At 42.7% G+C, this 12190-nt stretch overlaps 1 protein-coding gene across 4 annotated transcripts in view; it reads left to right on the top strand.

Annotated features, from left to right (window-relative positions):
* Zdhhc13 (zinc finger DHHC-type palmitoyltransferase 13) overlaps positions 1–9242 on the top strand; it is a 34094-nt gene extending 24852 nt beyond the window's left edge. For 3 of the 4 annotated variants that reach the window (XM_010620426.3, XM_010620423.3, XM_033764076.1), the window contains 3 exons: positions 3737–3894; positions 6185–6282; positions 8687–9241. In XM_010620426.3, the coding sequence (XP_010618728.1) occupies positions 3737–3894; positions 6185–6282; positions 8687–8825 (395 nt within the window). In that variant the 3' untranslated portion in view covers positions 8826–9241. Of the gene's footprint in view, positions 1–3736; positions 3895–6184; positions 6283–8686 lie in introns of all 4 variants that reach the window. The other variant, XM_010620424.3, reaches the window with a different exon arrangement.
* Positions 9243–12190: the final 2948 nt, after the last annotated feature.

Here is a 12190-nt window from a genome sequence, read left to right as displayed (position 1 = left end):
TTTTTTTTTTTTTTTTTTTTTTTTTTTTTTTTTTTTTTTTTGGTACCTGGGATCGAACTCGGGACCTTGTGCTTGTGAGGCAGGCCGCTGAAACCCTGAGCTAAATCCCCAACCCTAGAAGAGATTCTTAATACTTCAGAAGAGAACCTTGATAAACTTGAGGAGTGCTCAGAAATAAAAATTCATTTAAGACAACTGTAAATTTGTCCCCTGGTGAAGAGCAAAAGCCAACTGCTCCAGTAAAATCTGGAGGGATAAGTAAATAAAACAGAAAAACAAAGGAAAGGTCGATGGTGAAGAGGTTGACCGATGGTGGTCACAGTAAATTAAGGAGCAAAGCTCTGAAAGCGCATTCCACTTGATGAGTATCAACTTGAAACCTCGAACTAATGGGAAAACTGTTGGAAATAATAACTTGGGAGAAAACATTCAATTGTTTATTCTGTAGCCCTGGAAAAGGAAAATAACTTTCACTAGCAATTTAAAAGGTGCCTGGGGGTGCTGTGAGGGGAGTGATAGCCAGCTGCACAGAGGGCATCCACCAAGGACAAGGTTTAAATTGAGGTGAAGAGCATTGGGCTTAGCTCTTAAGAATTACACGGCCACACTTCTCAGGCCCCAGAATAGGTTACCTAACTGCAAAAACTTACAGTGCTAGTAGTTTATTTCTTTGGAGTTTAACTGTCATTTATTTATTCTGAAGGATTGGCAAATTTTAGATGCAGAGTCTCCATTTCTAATTTGTTTGCATTGACCCTTCTGTTAGGTTACGAGTAAAGAACTAACTCATTGCCTAAACTGAAAACTGCAGGAAGACAATTACAAAAAGTTTATCCCTCTTTTTTTTTTTTTTCCTTCCAGGTAGTCCAGTCCCCAGCACTCTTAAGTACTCCCGCTCTCTCTGTCCCTACACTGTGCTCCCAACCCACCCACCCCAGCTTTCTTTAAATATAATTTTTAGAAGAAAATTTATTCGGTGCTTGTGCTCAGCCCCTTGGCTCCTTTCCCTAGAAATAACCAGTGTTACAGACCTCATTTTGTTTGAGGTTTCATGAGGTTTTAGTATCTCAGTGAAATAGGTTACTTTTTGCCCTGACATAGGCATGGTGAGGACTTAGTCACCTTGTCAGACCCTTTCCCACCGGACACGATGGGTATTTGAGCTCCAGGAAATGCTTTGTAGCCAAATATGACTATCAACAGGGCTAACAGTCAGAAGGTTAGGATTCCTGAGCTCAGGTCTTGCCAAAGACCACCAGTAACCCTAAACACTAGAATTTTTACATCTTTGATTAATTCTTATGGCATCAGAAATAAAAGATCTCCAGCAGTGCTTCTGAGAGAGCTGCCCTTTTAAGGCCCAACAGTAAAGCATATTCTTAGAAAACCTTTCAGAGTTGGCCCGTGGACTAAGTCTGTCTCTTGGACTTGATCCTAGGGGAAAGGAGCCAGACTTTACACCACTCTTGTCTCTCCTCTTCCCTCTCCTCACTAAAAATAGTTCCTGTTTGGTGTCTGTTTCCATCATAAGACTTTTGATAAGAACAGCCACAATTTTCCATCACATTCAGCCTTTCCAAGCTCATTTTCTGTTTCATTGATTCTTTCCTCTTCTCTTTTTTTCCTCTGCCTTTGAACCAGTTTTCATACTATATTTTGTTTTTGAAGAACAGTCCCACCTTCCACTGACTTCCAGCTGTTTAAACCAGCTCAACATTCTTTTTTTTATTTCGTATCAGGGATTGAACTCGGGTCTCTCACACTTACAAGGCATGTGATGGAACCACTGAGCTAAATCTCTAGCCCTGCTTTATTTTTATTCCATTCATATTCTGCAATTCTTTTCTTGCAGTGAGTGAGGGCATCCTGTAACCTGTGTTTTTTCAGACAGGAAGCACAAACACATATGAACATTATTCCATTTCTCTAATAAGGCTTCACTGTTGTTCCTTCCCCGTGGTTTACCATGATGCCTTTACCTCCAGAGTCCTGCTATACCACCCTCCTCCTCCTCGCTGATCCAGCCGCAGCTGCTTCTGCCACTTGTACTTCATCTCTTGTGAGGTCTGTCTTCAGGGTGGACAGCAAGCAGATCAGAAAGCATCAGCATCCTACAAGTCACAGAGAGAACGGTATTAGATCAGTATCAGGAAGAACTGTGTAACTGCTCTGGCATGATGGGAACAATTGATGTGACTTGGAACATTAACTACTGAGTACTTGATAAGAATGTATTAGACAAATTAAAGTATTATATTGCAAAAGATAATGTGGACGGCCACTGTGGTCTTGTCTTCGATATGGAGTCTGAAATCTGTATTTCAGGGTGAACTTCAGTAACAGGTCATGCTGTGTTATCCAAAGAATCCCCAGAAGGGAACATTAGAAATCCATAAACTGAAAGAAACTAGATATTCTTTCCCACTAAGCAGCTATTTCCTCCACCTGCTGTTAGAAATTGTATTCTTTTTTTTTTTTTTCCATGGTATCAGATGCATTGGATACGTCTCTCTTTGCTGTCCTGACGAGACAGCTTGTTACCTTGATTATCACTCTGTGGCGATGCTCTGAGACTCACAAAGGAGGAAAACAACATAGGCATTCAGAACGAAAATGGACAGAGAATTGATAGTAGCATCATGGACTCATTTTCTCCCTGTCCCAGGAGCTCTGTGGTGCTGCTTTGGGGAAATGTCTGAAACTACTTACGCAGATTGTCAAATAACTAACTTTGTGAAACCTCAAGGCTCATATCTGCAGAATTCTCATTTCAGAAATAATTCCCTCTGTATGTAGCCATCCTGCCTCTAAAAGTCATAATGTGGAAGGTCCATCCCCATTTCTGCTGCTTCCCTGCCTGCTGCTCCAGGCTGCATGGGTTAGTGAGTCACCATCAGGAACCATTGAGAAACCCTCTCTTTTCATTGGCATCTGGTGCTGTCGGGGAGAAACTGAGTTGAGACCATATAAATCTTGTTCTGTCTTCTTTTCCTGGATTTGTCTTCCTCCACAAGTCCCTTCCCCGGCCGTTCTTCCCCTACACGGTTAGTTATGGTGTCAGTGCAGAGGTTCACGCATGCCTGGCCCCTTGCATGCTGCAGGGCTGTGTTCTGATGGTGTCCAGGCACTTGTGGGTATCTTGTGTCCACAGCAGTCACCTGTCCCTGTGAACCTTTAATAAAAGTTCATATTGAGTCCTATAGTGGATCTGTAACTCGACGTAACGTGAACAAGATAGAGAATTTTCTAGGGCAGATACTTCATGAAATATAATCATTCTCATTTGCCAAGTCCTTCAGTTCCCCAGTGCATTTTATGCCGGGTGTGCTGAGTTTAGCCAAGGTTTTATGGGTTTCTGCTTTCATTCCTTCACTGTCAGCTGCTGAGGTGCCGTCACCAGGCCCTCCTAGACGTTGAGATGCTCCACAGTCTCATTTTTGTAATTGAGCTACATCTGGAAAATAAACCCCTAAAGCTGAATTCCTGCTCTGGGTTTTTGTTTTGCTTTTTGTTTGTTTTTGATGCAAGTGATTGAACCCAGAGCCACGTGAACGTGCTACATGCATTGCCTGCCACTGAGTCACCCCTCTGACTCCCAAGGATGAAGTTTGATCTTCGCCATCGTGTCTTGCTTTTTTTGCTCCCTAGTAGAACCGCAGTGATTTCATCTTCTTAGAGAAGGATCACTAGTTTGTCGCCATTTTTAATAACGGTTTTCCTTTTTGTAAATTCACAGATTGGTCAAATCATTGTGCCACAACGTTCAAGGAAGACGGACTATGGACCTACCTCAGTCAGATCGTGGCCTGTTCCCCTTGGGTTTTATATATCTTCATGCTAGCCACTTTTCATTTCTCATGGTCAACATTTTTATTAATGAATCAGCTCTTTCAGGTATTTATTCCTCATAATGCTTTTGAATAAGATTTCAGCCACCAGTAGTTAAAAATCAGAAGTCTTAAATTCTAGTTCTGCCTCCATGGCTTCCTCTGTGAGTCACTGGACCTCTTTTGGATCCAGTTTCCTTGCTGTGAAATGAGGATAATCATGCCCATCTAGTCTCACCGGATGGTTTAAAGATTAATCAGTTGCTGGAGTGGGAGTGCGGAGTGACCTGATCTGACTTCTTTATTTTACAGATAGAGGAACAAAGAGGTGAGTTGTTCGGGGTCATCCAGTCAGTGGCAAAGTCAGAGCTAGAAGCTTAGATCTTCCAGCAGCTCTGATTTCTGGAGTTCTTCCCATCATGCAGTTAGGTTATGTAGTGTATGAAAGCATGGTGTGAACTGTGAAACAGCGCAGAAATGTGAGGTGGTTCTTTTCCCTTTGTCTGTCCGTGTCTTGCCTGCTGCAGTAACTAGGTGGATGGAGTAGGAAGAAATGAAAGCTATACTGCTGACCAGTGGGCATAATAATTACATTTTCCAAGGAGGTCAGGACCATTGTAAGTGCAAGCTCCAGGGCAGTAGTCACCGTCAGCCTTTTGTGAAGCTTCTACCCTACCCCTGCTGCCTTCCTCCTTCTGTGAGCCTAACCGAATTATTGGGGTTGCTATGACCTGCCACATAGAACAGGCAGCTGTGATCAGTCTGAACCAGTTACACAAGACCTCGGGTAATTGTAGCTTTACCAAACAGAAGCGAAGTGAATACACTGTGTGGGCAAGTAACCAATTTCAACACAATGTTGGTAAAAAGGAAGGAAGGGTGGGGAGATGCCAAGGACCAGGCGTGGTGGTACACACAATCCTCAGCTAGTGGAGAGGCTGAGGAGGATGTAAATTTGGACCAGGCTGGACAACTTGGTGAGACTCTGTCTGAAAATAAAAATAAAAAGAGCTAGAGATGTAGCTTGGTGGTACAGCGCCCCTAAGTCCAATCCCAAGGAAGGGAGGGAGGGAGGGAAAAAGAAGGAAGGCAAGAAGAAAGAAAGAACAGGAGAAAAGAAAGCTAGAAAAAGAAATGCTAAGGAAAGAACAGAGTGAATGCTGAGTAAAATCAGGTTTCTGGGGTTTTCCCATCTGTTTTCTCCTAAGCAGTTGAGGTGTGCGCCATGCCAAAGTATCTCTATTTTACGGATAAAAAACTAAACCCAAGAGATGGTCAGTGCCTTGCTGTGGCCGTAGGCCTGGTAAGAGGTGGAGTAAGATTGGAGGCATCAGTTCTAATTCTCTTTCTTCTTTTCCGGACTCTTAGAACAAGCAGGAGTGTATGAGGTTATGATACCATTAATTTTTAAAAGAAAGGTTAATAGGTTTTGTATATACTTTCTACGGAAGGAAAACGAACTTAAATTTCAGATAATTTTCAGAAATAAGAATTTAGAGCAGAGCTGTTTACTGAATGAGCAAAGCAGTCCGCTTCTTCAAAACTGCTCATTTCCTGAGTGCTCTGGTTGGGCCTAGTTTCAATGGCACTGGGTGTGTGGACAGCTGCTGAGGAGCCAGTGACCCTGGAGGAGCCCCTCCTGGCTCAGTGGCCTCAGCGAAGTGGCCTTGGGGCAGTTCCTTCCCCTCCCTTAGGCCCAGCACCGGGTGTGTGTATCTTAGCACAAAAAGAGTGGCACGCTGAGCTCCACTTCACAGATGAGGAAATTGCCTTTAGAGTTGTTTTCAATCTGAAATGGGATAACTCTGTAAATAGTTGTGGCTTTTAATGATTTGGAAGTTTATACGACACCTTAATTCTTATTCTTCTCCAAATTTATGGATTTAAATGTTCATCATGTCAGTTTATAAACATTTGCGGGGGGCACCTTTTCAGAGAACTTCTAAGAATTAACAAATGGAGATAATTGCACTGATACTGACTTTCGATTATTTTCTTTGCCTGAGAATTATATACTCTTTGTGTTAAAAATCTAAACATGCCCATTAGCCATAGCTGGAATTAATAAAGCAGTTATTTCACAACTCTTAAATTAATCCACAGTGCTTTCTTGAAAATTTAATAAAAATGAGACAATCACAAAGAGAAAGCCTAGCAACTAGATTCTCATAGCAACAAATGCAGGATACAGTTGAAGGCTGCTGAAGCTTCACCCGTGCCTTGACCGTTGTCTAGGAGGGAGGCCGAGGCAGTGGAGGGGGCAGTTCTGAGGGTTTGCTGGTGCCCTCTGATGTACTGTTAAGGGTGATGGAGCTGCAAAGCAGTGTTTTTAGGTTCCCTCCGTCCTTCTCTTTCAGATTGCTTTTCTGGGCCTGACCTCCCATGAGAGAATCAGCCTGCTGAAACAGAGCAGGCAGATGAAACAGACGCTGTCCCTCTGGAAGACACCGTACAAGTAAGTGAGATCTTTCCTGGCCTCCATGACCAGAAGACCCCCAGCCACTGACTTCCTAACCTAGTGTCCCCACCCTGGGCCCATGCTGCCATTCTCTAATTTGCTATTTGGGGGAGTCGAGCCCCCCTTTCTTGGAAGCCTCAGTGGCAGGGTTGGGGTGGTGAGGTCATGATCCCAAGGTGGTGAGGAATTTAGTAGTAAGTGACTTTGAAGTTTTGCCAAGATGGGGAATCTCTCCAGTCAATCCGCACAGTCACAAGGTTGCAGGTTGCTGGCTTGGAGTCAATGCGAGGTGATTAAGCGCTTGGTTGAGCAAGCCGGCCACCTGCCTGTCGGAAGCTTTAGGTTGTGTGTTTTGCCAGAATTTTCAGCCTGGCTTTTCCGTCACCAGTAATTCTTTCAGCCCTGTGTTCAGCATGCCCACCTGTGTCAGGGGGGATCCTGTTTTTCAAGTTTGGAATATGTTCCCCAGAGCATTGAGTGTATAAAACCTGTCTTCAGTTAAAATGACAGTGTTTGTGGAAAGGCTGTCATTTCATGATACAAAAAAGATGAGGCCTTGAAGCTTATCTCCCTGCCACCTCCATCAGCGCTGGGAGGCCGAGAGCACTGCAGAGGTGACCCAGAAGCCCTGAGGGATTCGAGCGCTCGCACTCACTGCATATCTCTGGAGCAGTCTATTTTAAAGCCTCTTCTTGGTACAAGATGAAACTGTTAGGCTGTTAGACAAGGAGATCAGAGCCTGGGGTGTGACTGCAGTGTGTGTTTGGAGAGGAGAGAAATGGACTTAATAGGAAGAAATGGCTACAGCTTTGGGAGTGTAGTGTGAAGCTCGTTCGTTGTGGTTGTTTCGGGCTGGTGGTGATGATAAAATCCCTTTTGCGGTGCTTTAACCAGAGGAATAAATATTTATTCCACCAAAGTACGGAAGACTTTTGATAAAGGTGGAATTTTAAGTTGGGCCTTGAGATCTGGTGCAGACCTGATGTAAAAGGGAACTAAGGGCGTGCCAAGCCTGGGGAAGAGTCCTAAAGGGGGAGAGGAGGTGAGAGCTGGTATACATTTGCTGAGCAAGGCAGCATAACTCGAGGAACTAGAGGTAAAGCCTTGGAGTTGCTTTGAATCTAGCTTCCAAAATCCTGCCCTAACCGGAGTTTTTACCTGTTAGCCCTCCTTTATGAAGTGGGTCTCGAACCAGACCCTGTACTTCTTAGCATGTCCCTCTGCTGCCACTCCAGCATTTCTGTGCAGTTAGAAATGTTCCCATCCCTGGGAAGCTGCTTTCTGAGTAGCATTGATTCTTCCCTGACACCAGCACGGTCCTCTTTGTGTGTGCCACACAATCATCTAAACGACAACAGCACAGTCATCTTAATGCACAAATGTGCTGCTGTTTGTTATGTAATACTGGGAATTGAGCCAGAGGCACATGCATGCTAGCTAGGCAAGTGCTCTACCACTGAGCTGCATATCCAGCCCCACATACTTATTTCTATGTATGGGGGAACTGAGTTGCACTTAAAAGACTGGGTATATGCATATAAAATAATCATTGTTCATACTGGAATAGGACATTAGTACTTCAGGAGTTTGGTGGAGAAAAGGTGATGCTGAAGATGGTAGTCAGGAAGGGCCCAGTAAGAACGTGGGCATCGACTGGGCCTTGAGAGCTGATAGGGCTTAAAAGGACGAGGAGCTGACCTGCGGTAAGGGTGGGGGAATGTGGGTCCCCATGGGGAAAATGGAGCCAGCAGAAAGCAGTAGGCTTATAAAGTTGACTTTGGGAGCTAAATCTTGGGTTCGTTGTAGAGGCCTTTGACCACAAAGATGAGGAGTTTGGATTGGGGCCTCTGGGAAGAGCAGTGTCTTGAAAGGCTTCACTGAGACGTGAACTATGAACGTGTCGGGTTTTGCAGGACTAGACAGGCTCCGCTATGTAAGCTGAACTGGAAGGGACCTAGATAAGTACATCATTTAGAGAGTTATTTGGACAGTTAAGGGAAAAAAACATACTGATTACAGTTGTTCTGGCCTGTGTGGCCTTTGAGATACTCAAAGTCTGAATTATGGTAGTGGAAATCGAAAGGAAGAGACTCAGTGATGACAGTGAGCAATACAGTGGGTGTGGGTCTCTCAAAAGGAGGTTGATAAAGAAAAGCCCAGTCAGGTTGCTGGGCACAAGTCAGGGAATCTCAAAGTAGGGTTTCAAATTCAGAAATAGAATTATGTTTCCGTTTTAAGGGTCCATAGACCCGGGAAGAGTCCAGAGTACCTCAGGAATTCTGCAGGGTCATCAGAGGACATTGTCTCACAGATGCTCAGTGAAAGTTCATGGTTTGAATGAAGGTTTGTGAATAGCTACACAGGAAGTGAAGTAAGGCTTGCTCTCTTGTTTTCTTGGCAGCCTTGGATTCAAACAGAACCTGGCAGACTTCTTTCAGTGTGGCTGCTTTGGCTTGGTGAAGCCCTGTGTGGTAGATTGGACATCCCAATACACCATGCTCTTTCATCCAGCCAAAGAGAAGGTTCTTCGCTCCGTATGAAGAAAAGCACCTGGAAACTGTCATTCTGATTTGTTTTTGTTTGTTTTGTTTTGCACCCTGCCAAGGTTTGAAAAGGAAATGAATTTTGGAGTTCATCTAAGCCCAGAGGAAAACAAAGGTGGTTTTATGGCCACTTGGTAAAATAGTTCTCAATAAGTGTATATGTACTCTTTCAGGCTTAGAGAGGTGGACTATTCCTTTATACTCTTGGCAAACACCGTAAAAAAAAATTTAAAAATTAAAAAAAACTTTTATATTTTTCACAAGAATATACAGATTACTTCTTTTGGAGATAACATTCACTGCTTATGAATAAAATAGAGCATTTTCAGATACCATATTGGCTATTTTAAAATAGTACTATTCTTTGAACATGTAATTTTTAATAAATTATTTGTCCATGTTGTAACTATAAATATGTAAAGACTATTTAAGTGGGTATCTCTGTTTTGCTTTCACACCTAATAAAATTTTCTTTTGTAACTGAGGCTTAGTTTATGTTTATATGACATAAAGAAATTTGTGGTCTTGGGAATGAATTGAGATTACTGCTACCCTCAGTAAGCAAGCTTTAATTTAATTTTCCATCTTATTTAGAAGTTGAACATAGTCTTAAAGCTTAATTCCTGTTTTTACTTAGTACCCTCAAAATATTATACTAGTGTGATTATCATTACCCATTTTCTTTATTCTGGAGGAAATGCTGATTCAACTTTAACTGCTGGTACAGTGCGTATATCCCTGTGCATAGCTCCTTCCTGCTGTGAATCCGACTGTGGGTTCCCGCTACCTTTGAAGTTAGAGGCATGATTTGCATCCTGACCTGCAAGCTCTTGAGTGACACAACCTTGTTTCATTTTACCATTGTCACTCTGAGCCACGCTTAGTCCTCCAGTTGCATTGACCTTTCAGTTCCTTGAGGATCCATTCTTCCTCCTACACAGTCTTTTCAGGTAAGGAAACTAAACCCAAAGGAAGTTTGCATCTTCTCTAAGGTCGCGTGGTTACTCAGTGGGGTTGGCACAGTACAGTATCAGACCCTTACAATACTGCCTGATCCATGCTCCTCAGTCAATAACTATTTGAATTTCTTCAATGAAATAACAAAATAATATTTTTTAAAGCAGGGCATGATGAGATCAAAATTATGTTTGAAGACTCTGATTGTTAATTAGAAGACAAAAGGACTTCCCAGACTATGTTCTCTCTCTCTCCCCCATTCTTACTAACCTCTAACTATCTGCAAGTTGTGGTCCACAGACCATTTAGATCAGAATCATGGGAACGAGGTGGGGATCCAGGGCTCCCTTCTTTACAATTCCAACTTTCCATCTCAGACCTTCCAAGTCAGTCCAAACCACAGCATTCCAGTACTTACAACTGCCATGTAACATGAAAAGTGCATTTCATGAATTTTTAGACTGTTCTACTAACATTGAACACCACGCTTTGTCTTACAGGCCATAAAACATTTCACTGGATATACTCATCATGGAGCTTACAGTCGAAAGGAAGCTAATATAAAAGAGACTATAATATAAGGTATAAAATATTAAAAGCCATGAAGAGAGATGCACATAAAATACTGTTGGGATCTAGAGGTCAGGAGGAGCCTCAGTGAATATGACCAAGGAAGCATTATGATGATAGGATCTTTTTTTTGGTACCAGGGATTCAACTTGTGTCCTTGAGAGGCAGGCAGCAGAACCACTGAGCTAAATCCCCAGCCCCAGCCCCAGGATGATAGGATTTTTAAAGGATAGGAGTTACACCAAAGCAGTGAGCAGTGGTATAACTTGGAGCACATTTATGTTTCAGGTGTTTGGTAGTCAAGAGAGTTAATGTGATCATGAATATCCATTCCCTCAGTGTCTTTAAATATCCACAATCCTAGGGCTAAACAATATAATGGTATTTGTTCCTCTTAGCACAGTCCATTTAGCTGTTAGCAGAGATCCAAGCTCTTTCCCAACTAGTGACTCCACAATTACCTATAGCCTCGGTTCTACTAGACCCTCTGTAATCCAGAAGTGCAGAGAATGGAGACTTCCCAAGAGATCTTGGAAGCTAGAACTTCATTGTCTGGACCAGTCATGGTGATTTTAAAGTTGTCAGTGATACACACAGCCCACTGCAGCATAGGTGTTACAGGTTTGCCACCACTGTTCTAGATCCAGTCATGTGTCCCAGTAGATAGCAGAGGAGTCTGGGAAATGTAGCAGAATAGTGTGCTTGGAAAGAAACTCCATTTCTTGGACCACAAGGAGGTTCTTCCTTTGTTTGGTTTTTACTTAAGTTTCTTTATTGCCGTTGTAATGTCTTCTTTTATATTGTAGCCAAATTTGCGTTTAGTCTGTCTTACAATCTCTCCCACTTCATTCACTCAACAAATGTTTATTAAATGCTTACTATTTGTAGAGCCTCTGTGAATGCAAGCCTATGTATTCTAACAAGAAGATAAGTGGCAATTTAAGATTCTGTGCGAAGAGACAGGGTTTTGTTAAATAATTTACCAAAGTGTAGGGTTGGCTCATTCTCAGTTCAGAATTTATTTTGCAAAGGAGGCGGTATCTGACCTATGACTTATTTGATAGTTTACGAGGCTAAGGAGTTGAGTTCTGAGGAGATAGAGTGGAGGTTCCATTTTCCAGAAATAAGGAACAGTGTTAGCAGATGTATGGTGGGGTCAGAGCACTGGGTGTTTTAAGAAAGCTTCAGGTCTTTTAGGTGTAGCTTGAATTTCTGTGGAAGAGATTCCAAAGCTAAGTTAAAGGAGTAAAGCAGAGGTCAATCTGTTAAAGTCCTTACATGATAAGCTGTTAGGGGTTCAATTGTGTGTCATCATAATTCATATGTGAATTCACAATTCATCACGTGAAGTCCTAACCCCTTCAGAATGTGACTGTATTTGAAGAGAACACATAGAAAGGGATGATTAAAGTTAAAGGAGGTCTTACAAATGGGCCCTCATCCAACATGATTGGTGTTATCAAAGGAGTTCAGCACACACACAGGATACCATGCAGAGATACAGGAGAAGATGACCATCCAAAGCCAATGGGAGAGGCTTCAGGAGAAACCAGCTGTGCCCACCCCTGATGGGCGTCTAACTCCAGCTGATTAACATACATGCCAAAGAGTGGGAGCAGAGAGGGTGTGTTCCAGAGGGATTCTGAGATTAGAATCCAGGAAGCTTGAAGATTGAGGTGAGGGAGAGGACAAAGCTAAGGATAATTGAAGTTTGTAGCTTCGGTCTCCTGAGACTGGTAAGTGACGTGCAGCAGAAGTTTCATACGGGCTTTGTCCAAGATAGCACATAAGCAGCACTGAGTGATCCCTCCTTTTTTTTTTTTTTTTTTTTTTTT

The sequence above is a fragment of the Fukomys damarensis genome, unplaced genomic scaffold, assembly GCF_012274545.1.
Source record: "Fukomys damarensis isolate Sample0158 unplaced genomic scaffold, DMR_v1.0_HiC HiC_scaffold_16, whole genome shotgun sequence".
NCBI classification, from domain to species: Eukaryota; Metazoa; Chordata; class Mammalia; order Rodentia; family Bathyergidae; genus Fukomys; species Fukomys damarensis.
The sequence above is the reverse complement of the archived record's forward strand: the minus strand, read 5'-3'. Positions and strand labels throughout refer to the sequence as shown.